At 45.3% G+C, this 27,723-nt stretch overlaps 2 protein-coding genes across 5 annotated transcripts in view; one reads left to right on the forward strand and one right to left on the reverse strand.

Annotated features, from left to right (window-relative positions):
- On the forward strand, positions 1-20,321 carry MSL2 (MSL complex subunit 2). 3 transcript variants are annotated; one of them, XM_080409799.1, is made up of 2 exons: positions 1-2,202; positions 16,607-20,321. In XM_080409799.1, exons 1-2 carry the CDS (start codon positions 2,061-2,063, stop codon positions 18,202-18,204), a joined length of 1,740 nt encoding a protein of 579 aa, XP_080265925.1. In that variant the 5' UTR covers positions 1-2,060; the 3' UTR covers positions 18,205-20,321. The 3 variants fall into 3 exon arrangements, with proteins under 3 accessions (XP_080265925.1, XP_080265926.1, XP_080265927.1); XM_080409800.1 differs by lacking the exon at positions 1-2,202 and adding an exon at positions 2,246-7,037; XM_080409801.1 differs by lacking the exon at positions 1-2,202 and adding an exon at positions 11,121-13,197.
- The window catches only part of PPP2R3A (protein phosphatase 2 regulatory subunit B''alpha), a 65,484-nt gene continuing 56,632 nt past the window's right edge, over positions 18,872-27,723 (reverse strand). The window contains exon 15 of one of the 2 annotated variants that reach the window (XM_080409731.1): positions 18,872-27,629. Coding sequence is in view for 1 of the 2 variants with exons in the window: in XM_080409734.1 (XP_080265860.1) it covers positions 27,618-27,723 (106 nt within the window). In the remaining variant the exon portion in view is untranslated. The other variant, XM_080409734.1, reaches the window with a different exon arrangement.

Here is a 27,723-nt window from a genome sequence, read left to right on the forward strand (position 1 = left end):
CTGTTAATATGGGAAATGCACCGAGCACACAGGGGTTGTACATGGGGTGTGTGAAAACAGTGTTTGGTGGGGAATGAGCTGTACGGCTCGATGAGGATCAGAAGTGCTAAATGTGTATTTGGAGTCAAGACCCAAATTCCTGTATTTTGTATGCACGCTTCTTTTGAGTTGGGCTGGAACGCTGGGGGAATTCATAAAGAGAACAAGGAACAGAAATATACAAGTGGAACTCCTTGATTTTAACATGGACAACTCTAGGTGAACACAGGGAGGGGACAAGTGGGAAAGGGGAGAGGTTCTATCAGACAGCTCCCCAAAAGGCCTGAGGAGCAGGGAGAGGGCTGCCTTGATGGCCCTGGCAGTGTTGCAGCACAGGATCTGGAGGTGTGTGGAACCTGCTTTAGAGGAACCTGCTTCAGCAGGGGCTTGGACAAGATGACCTCAAGAGGTCCCTTCAGACCCCAACCACCCCGCAATTCTGTGAGTGGCCTGAGCGGTGCTTACAGTGGAAACAGCAAAAGGTCCTTCCGTATGTCCCCGGTGAGCTAAAACCCACCAGGATAAAAAAAAAAAATCCCTCCTGTGCCCACACCTTGGTCGTACCTAACCCAAGGCTGTGGATATCCACTGCCCTGTTATAGGCTGGGTTTTCCAGAGCCCTGTCTGGGCAGCGGGAGGTGACCGATTCGGCCTGCGGAGCCCTGGCTGGGCAGCGGGAGGGCCTGTGACCCACTCGGCCTGCAGAGCCGCGGGCGGGCGGGCAGCGGTACCCGCTGCGGCAGCCAGCCGGCACCCAGGGACAGGCGGCTCCTGGGCCAACCCCTGTGAGGCCCGGCCCTCGGCGGGCCCGGCAGCCCTCCCGCTCCGAGGGCAGGCACAGCGGGCTCGCTCCGTGCCGGGCGGCCGGGGGCCTGGGCGTCGCGGCCCTGAGGCCCGGGCGGAACCGGAGCGCCCGGCAGCCGTGGCGCAGGTCCCGGGATGGCCGCGGGCGGGGCGCGGCCCCGGAGGGAAGCGGCGCTCGCCATGACAGGGGCGCGCAGCCCGCGCCCGGCCGCTCGGCCCCGGAGGCCCCAAGCGAGGGGGACACCCGACCCGCCGAGGCGGGGGGGGGGGGGGTGCCGGCCGCCGGCCACCGACCCCGCCCGCCCGGCGAGACAGCGCCGGCCCGGCCGCCGTGCCGGCTGCGCTGAGGCGAGGCCACCGGCGTGGCGACCGCTCGCCCCCCCGCCCCCCTCGGTCCCCTCAGGCGGCGCCGCGCCCAGGCCGAGGGCGGCCCCCGGCCCCGCTAGAGGGCGCTGCGCTCCCCCCGCCCCGCGCCGCGGGATGGGCCCCCGCTGCGGGGAGGGAAGCGGCCCGGGCGCGCATGCGCAGTGCCGGGCGCTAGACGGCAGCGGCGATGGCTCCGCAGTGACGGTTGGATCTAACGGTTGCTATTGACATTGCGGCGCGGATCGGGCGGCGGATCCTGCCCCGCGAGCGGCGCCCGCCCCGCGGCCGCGCAGCCAGGAGCCACCGGCCCCGCGGAGGAGGCCGCGGCGGCGGCGCGGTGATGCGGCCGCGCTGAGGCCCAGGTGCATCCGCCTCCCTCCCCCGCCGCCGGATCGGGCAGCGCGGCCCGGCCCGCCGCCGCCCTGAGCTGGCTTCGCGGTTCCTCCCTGCGGCCGCCGCCATGCCGGGCCGCCGCTGAGGCGCGGCCCGCCGCGGCCGAGGAAGCGCCCGCGCGGAGAGGAGCAGGGCCCGGGGGAGGGCGGCCCGGCATGGCCCGCAGCCTGGAGTAGCGCCGCCGCCTCCCTGCGCTGTGCGGCCGCGGGCGGGCCGAGGCCGCCGCTCGGGAGCGAGGCCCCGCTGGAGGCGGAGGAGGAGCCAGCGCGGCCCCTCTGACAGGGCCCGCCGGGCCGCCGCGGCCTCCGCGCTGCCGCCGCCGCGCGGCTCCAGGTGGCCCCGGACCAAGGTGACACCCGGCCTGCCCCCGCCCCGGGGCCACCTGCCCCCTCGGCCGGCACGGACTCGGCGCCGCGCTTTCTTCTCACCCCGGAGCCGGCGGCGTGCGAGCGGCTGCGATGAACCCGGTGAATGCCACTGCTCTCTACGTTTCAGCGAGCCGCCTGGTGCTCAACTACGACCCTGGGGATCCCCAGTCCTTTACCGAGATTAACAAGCTCCTGCCCTACTTCAGGCAGTCCCTCTCCTGCTGCGTTTGCGGTGAGGATCTTTCTTTTGTTCCCTGCACAATGAGCCTCCCCCCGGGGCGCCCCGCACGGCGCCGCGGCCGGCCCTGGGCCGCGCTGCCCCGCCACGGCGGCCACCCCCCCGCCCCGCCGGGCTCACGCCCCGCCGCACGCCGCGCAGCCCCCGCCGCCGCGGAGCCGCCGGGGGGCGGTGGGGCCCACGTGGGCGGGCGGCTGGGGCGGCGGGCTGGCCCGGCCCGGCGGGGCGGGGGCGGCTGCGGCGGGGCTCACCGCCCCCGGCCGGGGCGGCCCGCGCTGCTCGGGGGGGCGGCGGGGGGCGGCGAGCCCCGCAGCCCGGCCGGAAAATAATCCCGTGGGATTGCTGGGAGAGCGCGTTTTCCCCCAAACGCGGCGCTTTCTCACCCGCTTTATTTCCTGAAGGCTGTGGTAGTTATTAGTGGTTATTGGAATACCCTGTTATGGTGGTGTTAATTGCTTTTAAAAAGCGATGACTAAGAGCAAGCGTGGTAAAAGATCCTCAAAACAATATACAGAGCATAGAGGCAGGGAAAGGAGAACTTTTCCCTTCACCCCCCCCCCAACCCCCCCCCCCCCCCCCGCAATGTAAAGAGCAAAAAAGTAATTCAGATTGCAAACCAGGAATTTGAAGCACACAGAAACAATATTTGGATTTGTGTGTGTAGCAGATAATTGCTCTGTAAAAATAATTACCACAAAAAGCAAATAGGCTGAAAGTCTGCTAGGATTTCCCCACTCCACCCCCCCCACCCCCACCCCCCCCCAAAAAAAAAAAAAAAGTATTCTGCGTTTTGTGGGCAAGGGCAGGCATCTGGAATTTCAGTATTGCAGCCTAGGGAACATTGGGAAGGAATTGCATTCTGCTGTGCTGATGAAGTGGGGGCACGTGTCTGTTCCTGGTAGGAAGCTCTGGAATAAACTGACAGCCTTTCTTGAACTTTCCTCTGGAGCCTTGGTCAGCATGAAAGCTTGGCTTTATAGAGTTAAAATATTTTATTTATTTACAGGATCAGGATTTCAACTGTTGAGGCTGCTAAGCTAGTGTTGGATGCTTCCTATCCTGTAGCTATTGGCTCCTCCCACTTAAAGTCAGAAAATAGAGATCTGTTTGTACTGGGGAGAGAGGGAGCCTGTTCCCAGGATCACTGCATCGTCATTTCCTGAAATAATTCGTCGAAGGTTTTTTTTTTCCCCACGTAACCCTGATGTCAATATTGATGCACCTCTGGCGCTTGATCTCTTGCTTATTACCTTGGGCCCTGCTCATTCCAATCCCTAACTGCTTTTTTTTCCCATAAATCCTTCTTGCTTTTGGTCAATCAGCAGGCTGCTTTTCCCTAAAAATATGCTAATATTTTTCTGATTTAAAAAAAAATGATACTTACATAGGGGCTACATGTTTCTAACTACTGTGCTATCTGGCCACTCTGCTTTGAGACTGGTCTTCTGAAATGTGTTCTTTGTTCTCATTGCCTTGACTTCTTCCCTTCTTGGCCTTTTGCAATCTTATTTTTACACTCTGTGCTATTGAATTCAACTATCTTTAATTTGTCCCTGCCCAAATTCCTGAGCTAGATTCCTCCTCTTCAGCTTTTCTTGCTTGGCTTTTCTGTCACACACAGTTTGGTAGAGCAAACCACGCTTTTTAGTTTGTTTTCTTCTATTGACTTGTGCCTCCATGGATATTCCTCCTTACCAACTTCTTGATTGTTCCACTTTCTCTCTTCACCCCTTATTTTATTTGAATTTTAAGGTTATTGTTTTGGCTTATATATATTTTTTTTTTCTGCAGCAGCTAGCTTTCAGATAGCTGTAGCTGCTGTTTGTTTCAAATACTTTGTGAGCAGTTCCCCCGTATCAGCTCTCTGTGTCTTGGGCTCCTGTTTGCAGCGTGGTAGCATACCGAGGCCTCAGTAAATACCAGGCTCTTTGCAAAGCCATACAGTAAAATACGGTTTCTGCCCTGCAGAGTTAGTAAAGTGTCTGTCTTGAACCTGCAGGCAGTTAGTCATGGGAGTGTGGTCCTGCCCACTACAAAACTGTCTGCTCTGGTGTTGACCAGCACTCATAAATCCTCAGCTCAGACTGGTAAAGGCAAATCGACCTTCGTGTTTGCTTTTGTTTTCCTTTTCTCCCACTCCTGTCATGGGTGAATATTGGTGCCTCTTTCTCTCTTTGGCCTCCTGGCCTTGCTATGATATTTTAAAAATACTTCTTTTCTCTTGTATGTTTTAGTGCTAAGAGCTGTTACACTGTCTGCATATTTAAGGTTGTTTGAAGCCTGTCCAGCTGTCAAAACCTTTTTGGCTTCAGTGTTTTAAAAGGTAGAGTTTAAATGCTGAAATAAAGATTGGTTTGTGAGATACTGTGATCACAAGAGTGAGTGCTATGACCACCCAAAACTTTACAGTGTACGTTCTTTGAAAATATTTAAAAGCTTTTCTGACGCTCGCTTCTTTCTACCCTGTTTGTCTGTTTAGACCATGAGATCCAAACAGTTGGGTTGGGGTTCGTGTATGTGGAAAGTTGCGTGTCTTTGCTTGCACAGATCTTAGTAGAATGCGGTCTTCACTGTAAATGTTTAACAGTCGTGCTTTGTTGGAGAAACGGTGCATGAATTATCAATAACGCATAAACCCCCTACACTTGGTTAAAGTCTCAAGTGTTGGACTTCTAGGACTTCCCTTGGGAAAATTACTCCGCAAATTAGTGCCCCTTATGTCATCAGCCTTTCTTAAGTATGTAATCTCTCTGAATGCTTTCTGTAATACTTCGTTATGCTGTAGGTATTAATTCCGCAGTCAAGATTGCCCCTTTAATTTGAGACAATTGTTTTTAGAAGAAATCAGTGACAGCTACATAAATCAACTAACATTATTGTGCTTTCACTGTTTTCTCAATGCACTAGCCATAAGGCAGCTAATTTTCTTTTGGTCTGATAGTCTTTTAAACCAGCTCACATAGTAGGTGTGGCAGAAGATTTTGGACCCACGTTATTATGAAATTCTAATTAAAGCTCTGATTTTAGATTCAAACTGGCACACACAAAGTTCCATCAGTAGAAAGTCATATTGTAAACACAATATGCCATTGTAAGTCAACTAAATCTGTTCTGGGTGGATTTGAGGTCTCTGTCTTGTCTAATGGGTTGTAAAGGTTAAATTATGTTGATGGTGCCACTGTGTATGTTTCTAGGATTTAAGTGTGATCATGTGATAGTTTCCTAGATGGTGTTGTAGGTAATGCATCATCCTTTTACGGGGATGTATAAGATGGTATTTCCTAGAGCTTTTAAAACTTAAAAATACCTTCTGTCTAATGCATGCTCAGGAGTAGTTATGTGCCTTTTGTGTTTTGAGGATGTGAAATCTGAGTTTCAGTCTCTGGACTGAAGTGATTATTACAGAATTGCGTGTTAATACCACACCTAATAGTTAGTAGAATTTATGCAACGCATGTCTGTGTTCTAAAAGTACTGCCTATTGGGATAAAAATCTTCCTAAAAAGCGCTTTTCTCTGTTCCAGATACTACGTAGGTTATTGCAAGTCATTCAAAAGTTCAGTTGGCTTTTCAGCATTAACAGCCTTTTTTGAAATTTGGTTAAAATGCTTATAAGAGAGAGATTGCCAGTTAGATCAGCTCAGCTTTTTATCAGTGGAAAACTTTGTCCTGGAACCTCAGAGAGATATTTAAAAGATGTGTGAAAGATTGTTATTGCCAATTTAGAATGTGCAAGTCCTTGAAAGGTTGCCTGGCTTTAGGGTGTAACGCTTTACATTCCGCCAGGAACCCAACTGTAGCTTGTGCTGTAGAAATACAGGATAAGAATATAGTTCTTTCCCTAAACATCCTGTCATCTAAGTAAAGGGATGTGAGACAACATGGGGTTTAAGGGAGATTAAGGGGTGGGAAGGAACAAAGAAACAACATGACGGTTCAGACTCATACCTTACACAGCCCTTGTCAAGTGTTTTGAGATAGCACTTGTATGATTTTAGTTGGAGGGTTGAAGGCTAAACGATAAAGTAGCATGGTGGAAGGAACTCCCAAACATGAGTTACCAAAAATATAAAAAAGGAGTTGACTTTTTGTTTACCTATACAAAGATTAGTGTAGATGTGCTATTTCCATCCTGCTTTTGTGTGAAAGTATTAGCCTGTCTTTTGGAAAATGTATACTGTCACTATAAGGTGAGTCTTTTGGAACTCATTCTGCCAGCTAGGTTTGAAATTTCTCCGTAGTTGGTGGTATATTGAGTTGCATAAAATTTTCCATCTTTGTGCCATCTTGTCCGTGTTGTTGGACTTCTGAAGGCTCCTCCTCTTCTTCCTTGCCCCTCACTGAGCTAATTCTCCATTGCTTCCGCAGTTCTGACTGCTGCCCCTCGTAAGCCAGTGCATGGTGTGACCTCCTCTGGCCCCCTTGTCTCTAGCTCTTCGTGGTGGCTGTGTTATGGATCCCAAGTAGAGCTTCTTACTTTAGGCTGTACGTTGTCATTGGGAAATCATGTGGATTAGACCTGTACAGTTTCAGTAAACTTTCCTACGAAAAGTTCTACAAGCATCTAAGGGGGGAAGCGCCACAAGCAAGTGGCGTGCAAGGCAATTATGGCTCTGGAGTAAGCAAAGTCTTTTTTTTTTTTTTCCCACTGGTGGTACTGAAAGTCTGAGGCATGCAGCAGTTACATCATGGCCTTTGGAGAAGAGAAGATCGTTGAGTGACATCTAAATAGATTGAAACTTTCTAGAAAATTCAATTTCTAGTCACAGAGATGGAAGAAGGCAGAAGAAACAAATTCCCGCTACTAATAAAACTTAATTATGTGCAAGGTACTGGATTTTCTGTTTGGGATGTGAGCCATGACTAAGTGAGCCTGGATATCTATAGTTTTAAAGTGAAAAAGCGTATTTAAGCGTTGTGATGGAAAAGTTTAGCCTAGAACTCTGGTTCCTTGCCCGTTCTCGCTAGGTTAAGGAGAGTGAAGGCCGATTCATGGTCTGTGCTGCCAGATCAGAGTTGCCTTTTATGTTTGAAAAGTGATCTGGATCAGTGCCTTTTTTAAGGTGTTTTTTCATTTACATTTTCTTACTTCCTCTGGTTTCAATGATGAAAAATACTGTCCAGCTATCACATATTGGTAGTTTTAAAAAGCATGTTATTTTCTCCTTAAAAAATTACATGAATAGTTGCTGAAATACTTCTCAGTTTCTGAAGAATGTTCAAAATAACCAGAGTCTCTGAAACAGCCATTGGGGAGCATGAACAATGGGACTTATCAAATACCTTCTGCTGCTGGTATTCTTTTTCTTCATGTTTTGGAGATAAACAGCATGGGCAGCTATCTATAAAACATCCACTTGCACAGCTCTTGAATACACCAGTTTTTAGCCAAGACCATGGTGAATGATTTCTCTTCCTCTTAAAATCTCCTTACCTAAATTCACTGTTTCCCTTTCCTGTTTTTAAATCCTGGGAGAATTGCTTTTTCAAGGTTGTCTGCATCACACTGCATACATTTTGATAACATAAATTTCCACCAGTTGAATTTAAATTGGTTTCTAAACTAAAAATACTCTTCTGTCTTAGAACAAAACTGAGGAGTAGGAAGAGCAGAACTGTGGTTTCCACCGTACCAGCTGCCTGATAGCGAGCTTTAGAAGAAGGTTGCAAAGTGAAGATTGCAATATTCTCTTCTGATGCGATTTGAGATGAGGGTGTGTTTCTCATTGAAGCAGTGGGAGATGGTGGACAGGTTCTGATGGTCATCTGAAGATACTGATTAAACCGATAGCATTTCAGAGTGTTTAAAGAAAAGTTAATGTGTTGCCAAGAGGCATCTTTATTGTGACAACTTAGTTGTCTGGGTCTATGGACATAGTGTGTTCAAACACAGGTTTCTTTGGTTTTGTTTTCTTACTATGTTATGATTTACAGATTAGGCTGACTGAATATGGAGTAAGCAGTTGCTGTATATTATGTTGGGAGTTCTTTGTGAGGCCAGAAAAGATTCTTTGCATCTAGTATATGACTTGAGAAATAATGCACATCACAACCTTTCTTGAGCACTGTGCTTTCCAGGTAGTAAGGATTTCCCTGCTCTTATGGTGGAAGTCACTCTGAAGTCCTTTGATGATGTAATTTATTATTCTCTGTCTTCTGAGCCTTGCAGCCATAGCACAGGGCTTGCCCCTTCTCCAGTGGCCTTGAAGAGCAGTTTACTTAAAGATTGCATGGTTAATTGTGATGGTGTAAGCATTTTTGTTTGGTGGGAAAGAAGTAGTTGTCACAAGTTTTTTGTTTGCTCAGAGAATGTGATCAACTTGATCTATAACTTCCAAAGCATGTTTTAACTCTTACAAGTGTGTGCATGGAAACACGTGAAATTAATCTTGTACCCATAGGAGAAATGTTAACTTTGGTATTTAAAACCTCTTAAAGTACAGCAACGTTGACTTTTGGAAAACATTATTACATGAAAATTCTACATTGGATGGTGAAAAAGATGAATTTTTAAAAAAACTTTTTAAAGTCTGTTCACGACAAAGTTTGAACTCAGCCCATCTAGTTTGTTAAAAATATATTTAGAATTTTTCCAGTCAGTGATGTTGTAAACACTAAGGCTTTCAAACAGAAATATAACTTTGACATAAATATGTTCTGTTGTTTATTATGCAAGGGGTGGAGCCAGAGAACAAAGCAGTCCCTTCTACAGTTTAAAAGCAATTTGTTGTCCTATTTCTGGGGTTTTTCCTTGAACTTTAGGTAAAGAGGTTGACTGTATTTCTCCAGATAATGCAGAAAAATAGTCTGACTGTAGTCTTATCGTGGTTAACTTGGGTTCCCATGATGTTCAGACAAAAATAGTGCAGTTTTTTTTTTCCAAAGGGTTATACAATCATTGCTTCTTTAGTCACAACCATCCCTGTATGAGGGTAATAACTTCTGTAGCTAATTTTTCATAGTTGTTTGTTGATGGAGAATGCTGAGAAATACTCAGCAGCCAACAGAATGTTTTCTCTGATAAAATTTTGAAAAAAAAATGTTTTTAATGCTTTTTTAGTGTGTGTCCCCTCACGTTTCCATTTCACCTGATGGGGAATCTGTCAATGCTTGTCTTTGGACAAATTCTAGTGGCACTTTTGTTGTAGTTGTGGTGATCTAAGAGCAAGGTGGTATTTTCAGGAAGAAATACTATCATTTAGTTTACAGGTAAACTTACTGTTTCAGGGCTGAAAGAGGTTTGTCTGCTGAAAGTCTTGGGCAGTTTTTTTCTGAGTCTAGTTTTTGGCTGAATAAAACTATTTCTGTCTACAAAAAGTCTCACAAAAAGCATTAAATGATAAGTACATTTATAGTGGTGTCATTGTGAACTCCTCTTAGTTACAATTTGTGTTTTGTAGAGAACAGGTTCAAAATTTTGGGCTAGTAACATTGCAAATATCTTGCGTCTTCCTGCCTCTATACCAAGAGCGTGGCCGCTACAGATGCTGATGTATTTTCTGAACGCCAGAAGGTGGGTGCGGGATATCTGGGTGATAGGCAGCACCTCAGCCAGGTGATGTGGCGGGTTTCTGGATGATGAGAACGGTTGCCAAACATTTTTCTAACTGGGACAGTTTGTCAGGGCAGGGGTAGGACAAACCTCCATCTGGTGAATCTGCCTCGACTTCAGTGCAGTGTTTGTGAAATGTGTGAGCTAGACCGTGGCTCAACCCACCCTCTTGAGTGTACGGCTTGGAAGGGCTTTGTGGTAGGGCTTGAGATCCGTGGAAGGCGACTTTCCACAGAATGACAGAACGGTTTGTGTTGGCAGGGACCTTAAAGATCATCTAGTTGCACCCCCCTGCCACGGGCAGGGACACCTTCCACCAGCCCAGGGTGCTGCTCCAAGCCCCATCCAGCCTGGCCCTGAGCACTTCACCCCTTCACTGTTGTCTTGTCCTTGGCAAACCTCTCTTGAAGTTTCTGTGGTTTTGAATGTATTTAGTTATCTTCATTTCTAGTAAGTATCCAGATCTGTCACCCATATAAAACAGATCTTACACATTTGTTTTATTTTTTCTGCAGATGGTTAACAGACCTTTTCACTACTTATCATATGCCTGCCTGTCTATCATCAAATAGTTTTGCAAATAGTGCTTTTAGTTTTTTTTTTTTTTACCAAACTCTGAAAATGCTACTGCTTTTATGATGGCATTTTTCTTTTGCATGTTTTGCTTTGAAACCTCATACAGCTACAGTCAGATTATTCTAAAGTGGGATCTAGCTGATAATTTGTCAGATGCAGAGATGCTGTGTGGGGTTGAAGGAGGGAGCAGTGCAGGGAGTTGCAGAGGCTGCTTCAGCTGAAGTGCTTGAGCTGCTGGTAGATGGATAGCAGAGCTCCAAAAAGCCTGTCAAGTGGCATCGCCAGCCGGTGAGAGCTAGCTCCCATCCTTCAGGAGGGGTTAACTCTGAAGCTTGAATGTAGCAGTTTATTAGAGCTTGCTACCTATTGCTAATTATTTTAGTAGAAATGATCAGATAATGTTTAATCCTTAAGTGAAAATTCTGAAAGTGTAGCGGTCCAACTGCTAAATTTCCAGCTTCTGTTATTACTTTGATGTGCTTGCTGTATATCAATTTTAAGCGTAATGCAGAAGTATATGTGTGCCTCATCTGATTATAGGTTCCTGTTCTTTAAAACTTGCTAGATTGACAGAGCTGCAGAATTTCTGTTTGACTAATCCAAAGTTCACAGAAGCTTTTTGTAATCTTGGTTTAAAAATGAAGTCATGGTTGTTGTAACATTCGATGTTAACAGGTTAACTGGTGCAGGTGAGCTGCCTTCTTACCTTCCTTCTTTCCATCTTATCCCCTTCTTCACAGATGCCAGTCGTACTTGCACTGTGTAGCAGATAACACCGCCTCAGTAGGTGGAGAGGGAAAGGAGTAGAGGGCTGGGCTGCTGAGCTTTCCGCGTGCTTCCTGCGCTCCACGAAACAAGGGTGATTTCTGGTGACACGAATGCAGTCAAGGATTAAAGACTGTTTTGGCAGACAAATGCAGATTACCCCCGGTGATACATTTATTTATACTTGTAAAAAAATTGGACGTAATTTTTTCTAGTTTACTTCATCAAGATTTAATTTAGTAATAAATAAATAATAAACAACATCCTTAGGACTTTTAAGTTGTTGAAAAAGGCAGTATGTTATGTTTCAGTAGCTTTTGCAAGGGCGCTAAAGTAGTTACGTGTGTTTAGCCCCTTTTCTGGGGCATTATATTTCTGCCTTTGCTGAGGATAGATGAAAGTGGAAGGAGGTGGCCTGTTTCAATTCAAGTCTGTCTGAGTGAATTTCATCCATTTGGAGCACATTTGCTGCATATGTACACCTAACAATTGCTTTGATTCCCAATTCTTCTCCTCCCTTTGGTCTGTGAGATATGATTTGCAGATGCTTCCCCTCTTCCTGCAGCTGTGAAGTAATGCTCATTAAGGAACGCAATAGGAAGTATTCCTTGTGGTTTCAATGACCTCCCTCCTGGTAGCAGCCTTTCCAGGACAGCTGTGATATTTTGTAAATAATATATTAAAAGTATTTCTTCTGTATATTCTGCATAATTGTAAGTGCTCATATTAATGTAGATGTTTAGTCAACGTTTCTGCAAGCAGGGTAGTTAAGAGCTGATGTTGTTAAGGGAAGGCCTGTCATTGGAGGCTTGGTAAGAATCTAATTTTGCTTTTGGTATATTAATACACCCCTTGCAAAAGAGGGTGAGAAGAGATGAGACAAAAGTTTAGTAATACCAAGCTCTTCAGGGTAGTAAAAATGAAAGCCTGCGTTGAGTAATTGTGGCAAGATCTTATGGAGATGAATGACTGTGCCATAAAATGACAAATTAAATTTAGCTTAGATAAATATTAAATTATAAACATGCAAAACATATTAACTTCTCAGAGCCCGCCATTTTTATATCTTGCAGATCTATGTACACTTGTAAATTTATAGAAAGGGGTAGCTCTGATGGCTGCCAGCCAAGAGTGAGATCTCAGCCTCGCAGTAGAAAACTCTATGAGGATGTCAGCTCAGTGCTGAGAATCAACCAAAAAAAGAAAAGCAAACGCTAAAAATCAGCACTGGAATAGAGAATAAAGTGGAGAAGTTTATTATGGCAGTGTATGAAGCTGTAATTCACCTGTATCTTATGTTGTTGCAGTTGTGGTCCCCCTATCTTTAAAAAAAAATCACCCACACTGTGGAAGAGTTAGGAGAACGGTGATCCAATGTAAGGAACAACTTCTGTACAGTCTGGAACAAGGGACAACTTGGAGGGTTACGTGGTAGATGTCTGTAAAACCACAAGCAGTGTGGAAGAGGGGGACAGGGATTGACTTGCCTCATCCAATGCAAGATCCAGAAATTGCCAAGTGGAACTAGTAAGAGTCATGTTTGAAACAAAAAGCTCATTCTCAGCACAGTGGAGGGCAGACCAGGGCCCTCCTTGTCAAAGCCCGCGGTGGTTACATTTGAAAGAGTTAAAGGGGAGAGGAGGCAACCCTAAGGAGAGAAGGGTTACTGAGTACGTGGAAACCCCATCTGTTAAATGGTTAACCCATAATGGTTAAAAGCTGGGTAAGTACTAAGATTTTGCTTTCCGATTTCTTACTCTGTGCTGTAAGCATCTGCTTCTGGCCCCCACTGGAATGGGCTGCTGGGCTAGATGGGTCTGTGGTCTGACTCAGTACGGTTATTCTTAGGAGGTTGAGGGTGGGCTAGAAAACATCTCTGAATCCTGCCCAGCTTTATTTTCGTGGTTCATAATCTTAATCTGGGAAGATCTTGTAATTTGTAGCATTAGAGGAGCATTGGAGCGTTGTGCCTGGGGAGCCTGTACCATCCAGCAGTTTGGAACGTCCCAGAGGTACCTCCAGATTCTGGGTAGCAGCTCTGCTCTTGTCTTCCTGGGACATGTTACTGACTTGATACCATCCCCTGAGTTTTAAAAGTAAGGAAACTTAATTTTGTGTCAATTCGCATCTCATGGTTGACTTTTTTTAGCTTAACAATACTAAAGCTGAAGAGAGTGATAGGTGCCACAGAATCCATACGAGAGAGCAGCTTTGACTGAAGAATGAATATTCAATGAGAGATGAGCTCAAGCTGAAAATATTCCCCCAGCTCAGGCATTTCTGATGTCTCTCCCATGTAGGTTGCCTGGCATTTACTGAGAGTAGAACTCGCTCTGTTCTTCCCTTCAGTGAGAGCATGTGAAGTGTTTCGTCTGTCCGTCTGTTTTTTTCCTCAAAGCTTCAGGAAAATACAAATTTTTCGGTATCTTTTTTAGCATTTGTACCCATTCAACAGTTGCAGCCCAAATTATTTTGGGAGAAATAAAATGTGCAGTTGGTGATGACTTTTTTAAAAAAAAATCTAAAAAAAAGTTAATTTGGTACAATGTTTATTTGATTCCATCTCTGAAGTATTTTAGTGCTTCATAATCTGTAAAGCACTGATCATCAGAACTCATATTTATCATCCTAAGTAGCAAAAGGAGGCTAAAGATGGCACGAGGAGCACACCCAACAGCTTTGTTTCATTGGGAATTAATGGTGGTGGGCTTTTGGTTCTGGTTTTTGGTTTTGGTTTGCTGTGGGTGTGTGTAGTTGTGCGATGGCTTCTGAAGTCTCAAAGCATTAACCGACCGAGCGTTAGGGGTGTTTGCCTCCTGCATTGGCCAGGACAGGGCTTTCTGCTTGTCCTGCTGGAAAGACTCCAAGGATCCAGAAGGGACGGACAGTTGTTTGTGAACTCTTTCTGCTGGAGGATGTGACTTATGAGACTAGCTGATGTGATTTCAAGCTTGCTTTTTGTTTTTCCCCAGGGGGAGCTAGGGACTCTTCTCAGAAAATCAAATTCAATCATAGGACTATGGTGGACATCTCTGCCTGCACTGCTCTTTATCTAATGTCATTTAAAGGGAACTTTAAAAAAAAAATATTCCACTGCAGCTTGGATTGTGTGACTTCATGTTCCATCTGTTGGCCTTAAATCTTGAAGAGTGTTTTGCTGCTGCCTTCTCACGGTGGTCTTGTGGAGTCACTTATCCTCAAGTCAGCCCTTCCTCATTAGATCAGCAAAGAAAAGTTGAACACCTGGGCTCTGATTGCGAAGTGCATTTCCCTTCTGGTGTTGCTGTAATTGTGCTTTGAACCTTCCTCTGTTCTACAGCTTCTCCTGTAACGACAGCTCTCATTTGACATTGTGTAGAAGTATGCCACCTCCCAGCTTTCTAAACAATTGTATTTTCTCTCCATTTCTGAAGAAAATACTATGAAACGATCACTTCAGCACTGCCTCTTGTTATTTGTTGCTCAAAACCCAGTTTACATTAAGCCACTTTTACTGAGAGGCAGCTCAGGTGGAAGGCTGGAGCAGCCCTTTCCCAAAGAGGTACCAGGGAATTCAGATTTCAAAGGGAAAATGAGATAGTCTGCTCACCGACGGAATTCAGGAGAGTTGCAGAGAATTACTGTGCAAATACAAATTTCCTATTTAAACAGGCACACAAAAGCTGAATTTTCAAAAGCCGTTTGTGGAGAGCACGGAGGGTTAGGTTAGGAAGGGGGTGGAACACTGGCAGAAGCTGCAGAGTGAGGAACGAGTTTCAGGTTTGTAATTTGAAGGGCTGCTACAGCCAAGGGTTAGTACAGTATGTCTGGCTTTTCTCCCTGAGGGCTTGGATCCTCGGCTAAAGTACTAGAGGGTAGGAAAGTTGGGTTTCATTCCTTAGCTGACCATCAACTCAGCTAGGTCCAGTTAATGATGTCCCTTCAAAGTGCTAGATTAAAATCTCCTTGGCAAGTGAGTGATGAGAGAAAATATCCTTATATCTGATAACATTTTTAAAATCTTGGACTGTGTTAATGTATGCACTTTGCTTTCTCTTCCCAAATTGTTTAATTTTATTCGTTTGTTCGTAGCAGTATGTTTTCACTTTGGGAAAATCTGGGTGAGAATTCTCTGATGGCTGTAATGCACTCAGCAAGGCTTTTTGTGCGGAGAAGGGTCTGATCAAAGCTGAAAGTCTGTTGCAGGGAGAGGAGGGCAAACCTTTTGCAGCAGGTGACTATAGGTACTCTGGAATTTAATTTAGGTGTTAGAGTATCTCTCTGGCCTAGAGCTGGCTAGAAGTAGCAAAGCAATACTGTCATTTTCTGGCTATAGTTGCTAGTTGGAGTATTTCTATACAGAATTTTAGTTACATCTGTTCTTTCATCCTTTTATCCTTACGTGTTATTTGGTTTGTTCTTAAGGAAAACCAGAAACATTCTTGCAGTTTTTTACAGTTTCAGAGATCTGGAGACAAAACCTTGCATACTGTCAGTACTGGGTGTCTGAAACGGTGCTGTCAGGTGTGTTGATTCCTTCCGCAGCTGATTTTTATTAGTTTTTTTTATTCTTAACAGTAAGATGTCAGAGAAAATCCTTTCTTCTGACTTCTTTGCTCCAGCCCAGAACATGAGCTGTTGTTGACATTTTAAAGTATTTAAGCATCGTGACTATGACGGTACCACTATTTTAAGTTTTATTTCACTGATTTGTGTCCTTGAATTGGAAAACCAGGACTCAGCGCTTCCCAGGTAATGTTAATAGTCGCCTTGTTGCACCTTCTGATTTGGCACAAGAGTGATCTATTAAGGAGCAATACAGTATTTTCTTCCCCCCCCCCCCCCCCCCCCCCTTTTATTAAAATATATTACTAGGGGGATTTATTTGGTGTTTACAAGAGTTAATGGGATCCATTTAACTGTTCTTGTTGCTTGCAAAGTTAAAAACTTGGTGCTTTTTTCATGGCATTGACTGTCACAAAGCTGGGCTGTATTTTTAGTCCCAGCTAAATGAAAAGTAAAACAAAGTCTGCTGTGTCTTCTTTGCTTTTGGGGTTGATATTTCATCTTTTTTACATTCCTTTTAGAGTTTCCCTCTGCTCTGTTGCCATTTGTTTTCACCAATGTCATTAAGATCTCGGCAGTAGCTCTTCATGGGAGTTTGTTGTTGCACTTCTGGTAAATTCATAGAAATCTTGTGTGTTTTGTAAGTTCCAATGAGAGAAACTGCTGAGGGGGGACGAGGGGATTGGTAGTGTGTTAGTTGAGAGTGTTTCTAAAGGCTGCAGCAGCACAACATGTTATGGTGTGGTGGTTTTCTTCTAAGTGTTTTTTAACGTTGTATTAAAACTAGATAAAGCAGCTGTGAAAATTTTTATAGGCTGTTGTTTAGATGTCAGTTTTCTGGTGACTTGCTGAACTTTTTCAGGCAATGTTTCTGATAGTACAAAAAAGAAATATCGTTCCGTACTATCCTGCAAACCTTCCTTGAGTCCATCATAATCTTTCTCTTTCTTTTTTCCTTAGGAAATTTGCTACAAGACCCTATTGCTCCTACCAACTCCACATGTCAGCATTATGTCTGCAAAACTTGTAAAGGCAAGAAGATGATGATGAAACCGTCATGTAGCTGGTGCAAGGACTATGAACAGTTTGAGGAGAATAAGCAACTAAGCATCTTAGTGAACTGCTATAAGAAACTCTGCGAATACATAACGCAGACTCCACTGGCACGAGATATTATCCAGGCAGTTGATTGTTCTGCAGATCTTTTGGCTTTGCTTAAAGATGGATCACCACTCCATGAAGAGACAGAAAAATCTTCTGATACAGCCTTGGCTTTGTGTTTGACACATTCCCCAGTACCTTCAACCTCAGAACTCACAACTGATCCTCCAGCTAGTTTTACATCAATCCCTGAAAGCACACACAACATTGATCTTAGAGGTTCTGTTATCAACGGGTTGCCCAATTGTAATGGGCTTTCAGTAGATAAACTTGGAGTGAATATTCCTTCTCCTGAACACGCAAACACGATCGATGTCTGCAGCACTGGAGAGTATATAAAAACTGAAGATCTCTCTAGCAGCTTGCAGCCTGTGTGTGACACAGTTTCTACTAGTGACTTGTGTACGACAGGCATTGACATCTGCAGTTTCAGTGAAGATATAAAACCAGGTGGCTCGCTTCTCCTTAGCGTCGAGGAGGTTCTCCGGAGCTTAGAGACCGTTTCAAATACTGAAGTCTGTGATTCTAATTTGCAGCCCACCTTGGAAGCAAACATGACTAATGGCCCTTTCCTGCAGCTTTCTCCCCCACCTCTTAGCCATAACATTTTCATGTCCACAGATGCTTCTCCTCACGGAATCTCCTGTACAGCGGCGACGCCTAAGGTAGTTAAATTAAACAGAAAGCGATCTCGATCAGAAAGCGACAGCGAGAAGGTGCAACCTCTACCCATTTCCAGCATCATCTGTGGCCCAACACTGGGGGCATCGGCTCCTGTAACAGTGAAACAGGAAAACAAAATGTCTTTGCAGCCTATTGCAACTGTACCTAATGGAGGCACTACTCCCAAAATAAGTAAAACTGTGCTCCTGTCTAACAAAAGCATGAAAAAGAATTTAGAACATGCCCCTAAGAAATCTCACCCGAAAGCCAAACCAGGGGTGCTGAAAACAAAAGAGAAAGCAAAGGAGAAAGTTCCTAGCAGTAATGTTATGCCAGGAAGCCCAACAAAAACTGTGTATAAAAAGCCACAAGAAAAGAAAGGGTGTAAATGTGGTCGTGCCACCCAAAATCCAAGTGTTCTTACATGCCGTGGCCAACGCTGCCCTTGCTATTCTAACCGCAAAGCCTGCCTTGACTGCATATGCCGTGGCTGCCAAAACTCATACATGGCTAATGGGGAGAAGAAGCTGGAGGCATTTGCAGTGCCAGAAAAGGCCTTGGAGCAGACTAGGCTTACTTTGGGCATTAATGTGACAAGCATTGCGGTGCGCAATGCCAGCACAAGCACCAGTGTAATCAATGTGACAGGGTCACCAGTAACTACGTTTTTAGCTGCCAGTACACACGATGATAAAAGTTTGGATGAAGCTATAGACATGAGATACGACTGTTGAGTCTTTCTTTCTTTTCCCTGCCGTCAGTAGGGGAACTGCTACAGTTCTAAGGCAGCTATGGTTCTGTTTAACTTGCTGGAGCTCCTGCGTTTAGATCACTTGTATCAAGTGTTTTTCATTGCTATGTTATGTGTATTAGTGTCTGGGAAATAGTTGCAGATAATGGAGGAGTTACCCTAAAACTGTTTTTAGTTCTTACAGCACCTCATAGTTTGAGATCAATTGCTGATGTAAATGATTTTATCACAAGATCTTTGGCAAGGAGTATGTTAACCTCATTGTACCTCATCATGCTTTGTGCTCAGTCAAAGCTTCTGCTTAAATGTAGAAAAGTGGTATCTAGTTAGTCCATCTAAACTGTGCTACATCCTGGTGTAGAAAAATAATTATCGATTAGTTACAGTCACCGTTGCTAGAAAATAACCTAAAATTTCCTGTAGGAAATGCAGCATCGAGCTGGAGAAGGCACTCTGAAAAGGGTAAGTAATCTCCGATGGTGAGAATTAGTAATCTATGCTATGGAACAGTTTAAAAAAAAAAAAAAAAGATTAGTAAATATATTGAGAAAGCTGATAGCCCAAAAAGCAGCTCAGTCCCCAGCAAGGGTCAGGATGATCAGTTGGTTAGGTGTGAACAGCTGACTCGGGTGCATCATCCACATTAACAATTTCATTCTTTTTTTTTTTTTTTTTTTTTTTCCTTGACAATTCCACAGGTCGTGTTCCTGCTCAGTTATGCCCTCTGTGCCCGCTCCCTTTGTGTGGCATGTTACTGAGTTATTTTGGCTGGGGTGAGAAAATTACTTGTATGCAAAGAAGCCTCAAGTTTTATTAACACCATTCTCTCCTCCCTCCAACTTTTTTTTTTTTTTTTTGGGGGGGGGGGGGGGGAGTTCCTGCCGATTTCACTGTTGTTCCTTCTAGAAAAGGTAGGGGGTGGCGGGGGAATGGTTATGGGTTATGGGAAGACTCCTTGGCTGATTCCCCCAAGGCCGCTGCCAGTCAGTGCCTGGGATACATGGAGACCTCCCCAGCAGCTACCAGCTGTTTGTTTGTTGAGTCTGTGCCACCGCAGGCCTGGGACCCACCCCCCGTGAGGGCAGTTCTTCACTGACGGGCATCTTCCAGCTGGGACCGAGGGCTTGGTGCGCTCTGGGGTCACATGCTTTGGATGTTTGATAGGCAGAATAAGCTATGTAACTCGCTTCACCCAGAATCTATCTCAGTTTTTGCTAATATGTTGAAAATAGCTTTCGAAGGTCAGTGCTTTTCAACCTGGGCTGAAAGGCTCTAAAATGGAAAAAAAAAAACCCCAAAGTTGTCAAAGGGCTTACCTCAGAAAGTGTTAAAATGAAAGCGCCTTCGTAGGAATTCAGCTTTATGCAGAAATGGTTTATTTCGGTGTAATCCCTAAATAAGAGTACAAGCGGAATAATTGTGTCTTGCATTTAGGGCTTCATTGGCAGCCTAAAAAAAGTCAGATTACTTTGTGAAAGCAGAAATTTCTCCTCTTTGAATGATACAGCACAAATGAAACATGGGCTGACTAGAACACAAACCATTACCTTCTAATTTAAAAGGCAATTCCTGTTTCAACAGCATGTTAAATAGTATGTGAATTTTTTTGAGTTACTTTACTGCTTCCATCTCTCCTCTTATTCACCCAGTGACCCCGCAGTGCTTTCCAACCCGGCGTTAGGTGTATTTTGATTTAGCACAAAGCATGTACAATGATGGTTCCTCACCTAAGAAATAAGCAAAAATCTTTGGACACAAATGACACCTCCTTTTGTTTTGTAGTGTACCATGGTGTCATTTTCTGTGAATGTGGTCAGATCTTTTTGTTGGTTTTGGTTTGTTTCTCCCCCCGTCTTTTTTGTGGGGTGGGTAGGGTGGGGGGTTAAAGCCATAGGAAGAAAAATGTGATGTATGTGTCCAGTCTGTACTTTTTTGTTTTTGTTTTGCAAGAAGAGTTGAAAAATATTTTTGATAATGAGTAAATGGTGGAAAATGCTTCTTAGTATTCTTGTCTTTATTTGCCAACCCAAGTACCTAAGATCTGTGGTTTTTAGCCCTCATGAGATTTAATGATGTCCTATTAAAATGTATTTAGTTAAACTTGTATGTGATTTTTGTGTTGACCCAGAAGGATCCTACCATTTTCTGATTTGGTGGTTTGATAGTAACCTACTAATGTAAATCTGTTTATTAGTCCACTACGTGTAAGAAAAGTAGCCAAACCAGAGTCTGACTTAAGGGGAGTAAACTGCACAGCATGGGTTGTTTCTGAATGCTTTTGCAGAGCTGTTAAGTTTTGCTGAGATTGTTGATGGTACATTTATTAGGACTTTCATTAAATTAAATACATAGTACCTTTGGTCCAGAAATGTGGGAGTACTTGGAATCTTTACTATCTCACTGCTGCATTAAATATGGTACCAGAAGTTGGAGAATTCAGGTCAAGTGTGTTTTGGAACCGTCAACAGGAGAGACCTGATCGTTAATGTAAAATTGCATATGGTAGATTCAGGTTGTTTCTAAAACATTTCCTTTTATGCTGCCACGTTCTTGAAATGTATATTAAAATTCAAATTGATTTAATAAATGTTAGTTTTCTAATTCTATTTTGCAACTGCTAAGGGCATCAGTGTGGCATATGTCAAACTTACTGTCTAAATACTACTTAGTCCGTTGATGACTAATTCTGTAATTGTTTAAATTAGGGTTGGCTTGGTTTGGTTTTCTTCACCTCCTGGCTAGTTGTTCTTGAATAAGCTGAGCAATGGAAAGGATCATAATGTTGCTGAAAACAAGTGCAGTGGTTCTAGTTTGAGGAGCCTTAGTTTCTGTTTTATAGCAGTACGAGCAGCGCACTGGTCCGGGACTTTCCCGCGCTGGTTGTGGTCAGGAGCTGAGTGAAAACTGGGTCCGAGGCGGCCCACAGCCAGGACCAGCTCCCGGCTGCCCAGCGTGGGCAGCCACGGGGAATCGCTCATGGGGAGCGGCCGCGGGAGCCCCTCCTGCCGTGCTGCGGACTTGGGGAACCGTCCTCAGCGGCAGCACAGGCAAAGCTGCTTGGGGACTTCTTTCCATAGAGGAAGCATGTGGTATTGCGACCTTTCTTCCCGGTCCTCTTGAAGATGGTGATGGACTTCCAAAATTTATTAAAACCCTGTAATTTGTAGAGCTGCATCAGAAAGACAAAGCAACAGTTCACCCAGCGTTCTGCTGTGGGATTCTTCCTGCCTGAAAACATGTTGCAAAGATGGAAAGAGCAGGGGCTCCTTCTGGAAGGGGTGGACTTGTGGTCATGTGTAGCGGTACAGACTCTGGTGCTTTTGGCCATCCAGATCTGAACGTGTGGAAGATGCTCCTTCGAGAAAGAGAAAACACCTAAACTTTCATTTTGAGTGGAAAGGCTCTTTCCATGTATTGCACATCAGTGAAATCACTGGTTGGGATTAAATCCTGGAGGGAGGAGGGGCAGGGGAACAAAACTGGCAGTGAACACTTGGATTGCGTTGTTCGTGCTGCTCACCTAGCAGCTCATTCATGCAGGTGATGTTCTCGCTCTCCGCCTTGACTCGCCCCGTGGCGCGGTGCCTGTGGACAAGCGGGATCACCACAGACTCTTCTGCTCCCGCTGAACCCCCTGCAGATGTTCTTGTACGTGCGTATGAGTTTTAAAACATCATCACAGACTGAGGCGGCAGCTAACGGGTGTCGTCTGGCACAGCTGCTTCCATGGGTGTCATCCTTACACCTTGGAGGCCGCCCCCCTGTAAGCACCATCAAATCTTGTACTATCAGAAAAATCCTGTGGAGTGGCAATGCAGCAGCCAACCAGAAAATCCAACCAGAAAAGCCTGCTTCCCAGGGCAGGTCCCGCCGGCACGGCAAGGAGCTGCTTGGTCGATGAAACTCTGATAGACTTGCAAGAAAAAGATCATACAGATGTGGCGCATGAATCGTGCCAAGTCTGGTGTGATCCAGAATAAAAGCATCTTTTTATCATATGCAAGAAGCACACGCCCCCAGACAATTTTTTATGTATTGAATTTTTATACAAATTATAACAACCCTTTTGATTGCTAACTAACTGTCTGAGATGTGAAATGATAAGAAAAGGACAGTTTTACATGTCAGAATCATTCCAGGTATGCAGCATGGCTGACAAAATTCACTCTGAAAGGTATATATAATACTATATAAAGTAGTAATGATACTGTTGCAAGCCATCTTCTTTGGTCCTATTTAACATTTCAAATTGAAGTGCCTCTGATATTTTCCAAAAAAATCCAAAGTCCCCACCAAAAAGTGGCCGTGCTATAGACAGATTTAGGCACGCAAGGGAATGCTGACCCCTCAGGCTCCCGGATGAAGGAAGACGAGAATGCAGTGATTCTGCTTGAGCATTTGCATATAATGAAATCAGAAAATGCATTACTTTTCCTTTTTTTTTTTTTCTTTTTTTTTTTTTCCCTTCTCCGTAGAAGATCCAGGAGGTATCTATCTTTTCAGGACAGGTTAAAATGTGGGAGCTTGGCATTCAGGTGAGTCAGCACAGGGGCAGTGCTCCCTGTTAAGGGTGAAGATGTGAGGAAGGTAAGTGGTCGGAGTGCTTTGCTGCAGGGTTTTTGAGAAGAAAGGCTGGAATTTTGGCTGTGCCAGGCTTGCTGACAGGGAACCATTGAGTGGTGCAAGCTCAGCAGCAGCAGGGAACGCGATTCCGGGGCAGCGGCTGGAGATGAAGCAAGCAGTAACACTCTACCCCACCACTATGAGACAGGTTTTGCTTTTAAAATTCAGAAGTCCTTTATTTGCCAAAAATGAAGAAAATACAAAGTAGAAATACAAGGATCAAACCATGCCAGCACAAAATGTCTCCAAGCTACTTTTACAAAGTATGAGAACCTTTATTCTTAATTACTCAGTTTCTAAACCCATCACCCAGTGATACAGAGAACAGCTCAGGACAAAAGGGTAAGCGCTGTTTACATGTTTTTCTTACAGCAGCTCATGCTCTTTGTTAAGGTTCATTTTTGACTGCATAGACCCAAAATACTGCGATTTAGAAACATCGTACTCCAGAAATACATACCGCTGAAACAATACTTGGGTGACCTCTGTGGTTTTTTTTGTTTGTTTTTTTTTTTTTTTTTTTCCTTTGTCTTGCAGGCATGTTTTGTTTCAGAAACTAAGCACAAGACCTTGGTTAGAGCATCTTGAGTCCTCACGCTTAAACCCTTCACTCCGGGAGCACAGGACGGTGTTCAGCAGGTTCCTGCAGGTACCTGGAATCGCCGCCGCTGCCACCTGCCTCTGCTGGGAGCCAGCAGCAGCCGTTACTGCCGAGGCTTTGCAAGAGGAAGGAAAAAACCTACAATCATGGTAGTACCCTGCCAGCAGTAATTGCATGTGCTTGTGTCAAGCCGTATCTCCAGTCTTAGTACTGCAGAGAGAGAGTATTTGTGAATATAGAAATAAAAAGCGAGCGTTTTATAAGGACACAGACCTTAATTTTGCTAGACAAGAGCAGACTAGAGAGAACAAATAAACGCAGGTGCTTTTTTTTTATCATGCACAAGTGAATTTTAATCACTTTCCTGACTACTCATAAGGAAAAAGGAATCCAGCTCATAACAGACCTCCGTCTGAGCTGGATTTACAATGAAAAATGCATGATCTGTCTCCGAAGGTATGTCACACCTGAAGTGGCGCTGCCAGCGGGAGAGGGCAGGCAGAGCCAGGGCGAGGTGGGCTCTCATGGTTCCTGTGAGCAAGTCCTGGGGCGCTCCCTTGTAGCGAGCTTGCTGACCTCTGGAGCTGGGGGGGTGCACAGCTGACCAGCTCCTGGGGTTTGTATGCACAAACATCCTTGTCTTACACTTCGACTATCCCAGAAAGAAAAGCCAAGCGGGACACGAGTTCCCAAATTTTCCTTGCCTCTAGGCTGCAGCTTCACCTCCCACCCAGAGGAGCTGTGGGCAGGGCAGTCACTAACGGGGTGTAGGACACCCCTGTTACCCGTTCATCTGCGGCTGCTGAATTATGGTTATTTTCAAATGTGTTAGTGAGAGGATTTCTACTCCTAGAGTAAGTAATACAGATTACTGCAAGTTTTGCACGGATGCCATGCTAGCGGTTGTTTCTGTAGCTCATCCTTACATTCACATGTAAGGCAAATCATCTGCTGTAAATTGGGGGTTTTTTTCTTTGTTGTGGTGACCTACTAGAAAGCATGTTTGGGTTTGGAACCGCTCTGCTTTGCCGTAGCAGTGGTGAACCTCTGTAGCAGAGAGGGCCTTGGGTTCGGGGGCCAAAGGGCTCAGCAGAGCAGCTGCGAGCTCCTGTCTCAGTTTATTGAAGCCAAACCTTCAAAAGGGAATCGGTAATTTTTACCAGGCTCAGGATACTGACTTCTTCAAAAAGCAAGGCGCCAGTTTAGGCAGACTGGTGTGGTGTGAGATGGAAGTCTGAACTGGATGGGTCAAATTAAAGCCTCTCTGCAAAAGGCGTTTGAGGAGAAGGATGAAAGATCCTGAAGCGGTGGGTGAGCAAAGCACGCAGGAAGAGCAGGAGTAGGCTCAAGGTATGAGCTAGCAAGAACAGAAATGCAAACCAAAAGAGAGATGCACCAAGGGCTGCTGCAGCAGCAGCTCTTGCAGCCCATCACGGGCTGTGTCTGCACCCCAGCACCCATCTGTGCTTCAGGACAGGGTGTTGCTTGCTCAACAGGCAAGTCCTCCAGCCCTTCATCTAACTCCCTCCTTGTGTGAAAAAGAAATTGTGCATTCCCAGGAATATACATCATTCCCGGAAAAGGATGTGGCTCTGAATTCCCACCGGGAGGAGGAGGAGGACGTGTAACACAGAGAGAGGCGGCAGAATCGCCATCTCTATAGAGATTTTTCAAAACTCGGCTGCATCAGTTCCTGAGAAGCTTGCTCTGACTTTGAAGCTGGCCTGTCTTTGAGCAAGGAGATGGAGCAGAGACCTATGTGGGTCTCTTCCAACCTGAATTATTGTACTGTTCTGTACAGCACTAGGAGAGCTGCTTCTCCTTGAGGCACAAGGGCTGCCCACGGTTAAAGCCCTGGAGACAATCACTAAGTTATTCTGGAATGAGGCTTGATGGAACTGGCAAACTGGACGTTCCAGTACTGCTGCTTACGGAGGTAAAAGCAATGCTGGAGTAACACAAGGGTTCGGTTTCAGCCTAGAATGGGGTCAGGTTCTTCTTGTTCCTTTGAGGAATCTTTGTCTTTGGAGAGATGTAAAATCTTATCAAAGGAAAAGGCCACTGGGGCCCCCGACAGTGAAGCGGTGGGCGGCTTTGCCTGGGTGCTTGCTGGTGACAAGCGGGCGCAGCTGGTTACAACTAGCAGCTGTGTGACTTCCATCCTGTGTTCATTCCTGCAGTCATTTCCTTGTTTCTTCTGCATTCGGGCCTTTGTGGAATAGCCTCCAGGAAAGCTTTCCCCTCGAGGTCACACTGATGATGGAGATGAGACTCAAACACCCCGGTGTCCAGCAGAGCCGCTCCTGAGTGTTTGCTGCATTATCCTCGTTCCGTTAGTGCTCCCCGCTTACGTCTTTTCTTACGGAATGGAAGTTATCTTGCAGAGCCTCTGCTAATAACCTGGGCATCCAGAAGTTTCCCAGATACCGATTCCAGGATCCCCGCTGTGTGTGTGTGTGCATGCATCTGGATAAAACAGCAGCTTTGTTCAAGAAATATAAAATGGATCCCCGAGCCCGGTACAGCTGAAAACTCCCTCTCTTAGATTTTGATCCCGAGGAGAGTTACTAACCCCAGCAAGGCAGCAGCATGTCCTACCCGGGCAGGGAGAGGCAGGCGCTGCGCTTCAAGGGCTCCTGGAAAAGCTGAATCTGTAGTGACCAGCTGGTTACTTATTTGGTTATGTTCCATGTGCCAGGCTCTGTACGTGCAAAATGCCTCCGGCTAATGGGGTGTGTGTGAATACACGGGTCAACTGGACGGGTTCTGCCTTCAGTGCAGGCAAGGAGGTGCCTGCCCGGAGACATGGCCCTGGCGCCGGCAGCTCCCGGCTGTGCTGGCAGGGACGCCTGGAGGAGGCACGGTCTGGTGTTCTTACAGCGAGGTAGGAAGAAACATAGTGTACACAAACCCAGCATTACATATTTGGCCACAACTATGATAGCTGAAATAAAATACAGGAGCTGAAAGCTGTCCCAGGCTGGAGGAGGTACCAGCTCCACTTGTGTATCTATGACGGCTAAAACTGAGGATGGGTAAGAGGATGCTGAAGCGAGGAGCAGCAGCTCCAGCAGCAGTGTCTGCTCCTGCTAGAGACACCAGTTGTGATTCCACAGGGAAAGTCAGTTTAATTTTGCACTTAAAGCAAGAATTCATTAGTCACAGCATCTCCTCTCTGAGACTGGGGCCCGCTTCATGGGTGGAAGAGAAATGTTTGGCAATATTGCAGACCAATTCCTTTACCGGTTAAAGGATCCCTCTGGTAACAGAAATTTTAGCACACTAGGTTAGGGTTGGGGTTTTTTCTTTGTTATCTCAGCCTAGTCTCTTGGAGAAGGCTACAGGTTGGCGACACAAGAAAGGAGAAGAACCCAAGGAATGGACGGAACCAGCGCACACAAGACACAGCAATTCCAACACATCAGCCAAACAGCGTATGGTGGGTTTCTTTGTAAATATGCTAGCAAGTACTTCTACAGAAACAAATCACTAGCCTAAGGAAGATCCTCTTATGCAGAGGAGAATATGTAGAAATATTAACTATGTCTCTAATTCTTAGAGAAACATTACACCAGGTAGTGCTTTAACCATCCACAGATTCACACAAGTAAAATACGTCTAGTGTCAATTGTAAGAGCCGGTGGTTTACAGCACAACAGGGCACTGCACCCTCCCCACGGGCAGGCATGCTGCCTTGGGTTCCAGGAAGGTAAGCAAAGAAAAAAAATACCCCAAAAAAACCTTCATTGTGACTTGTGTTTTAAAAGATTTCTAGACATACGTTTAAGTTAATTTGGCAGCTCTTTTGTCACTCCTGGTATAAAGTCAAGGGGACAGAATGGCACAGGGCTGAACTGAGAAATGAGCACTGTGGATGTTGCATGCAGTTGTTACAGTTAATCGTTAGATGCTGGCATTTATTGCACATCTAGGGACATAACAGAATTTATATATAAATGAAACAAGGTGCAATCACCATTTTTAATGAGCGTGCATGATAACACATTGTAAAAAGCCTTTTTATAGAAATTACCATATTGCAATTATACAGGAAGAGAAAAAGGGTTCTCAAGTTACAGTGTACAAAATAAAGCACATTGCTCCAATGATGGATTTAAGAAAAATCCCTAAGTGTCTTGGGACTGAATGCTATCCAGTTTGAAAGATATTGACTAAATGTCTTCCACATCTCTATCTGAGAAAACTAGTTTGTCTGACTTGTCTCCAGTTTCAGGGGGAGATAAGACTTCATCTGTGTCATAGTCTTCTTCAAATGAT

This window comes from Falco punctatus (assembly GCF_963210335.1).
Source record: "Falco punctatus genome assembly, chromosome: 13".
In the NCBI taxonomy this organism is placed as follows: domain Eukaryota; kingdom Metazoa; phylum Chordata; class Aves; order Falconiformes; family Falconidae; genus Falco; species Falco punctatus.

Bases quoted from the DNA above. Each gene is read 5' to 3' on its own strand.
- MSL2 (XM_080409799.1), top strand. From the start codon at position 2,061: ATGAACCCGGTGAATGCCACTGCTCTCTACGTTTCAGCGAGCCGCCTG. The intron at 2,203-16,606 runs GTGAGGATCTTT...TTTTTTCCTTAG, and splicing joins CCTCTCCTGCTGCGTTTGCG to GAAATTTGCTACAAGACCCT.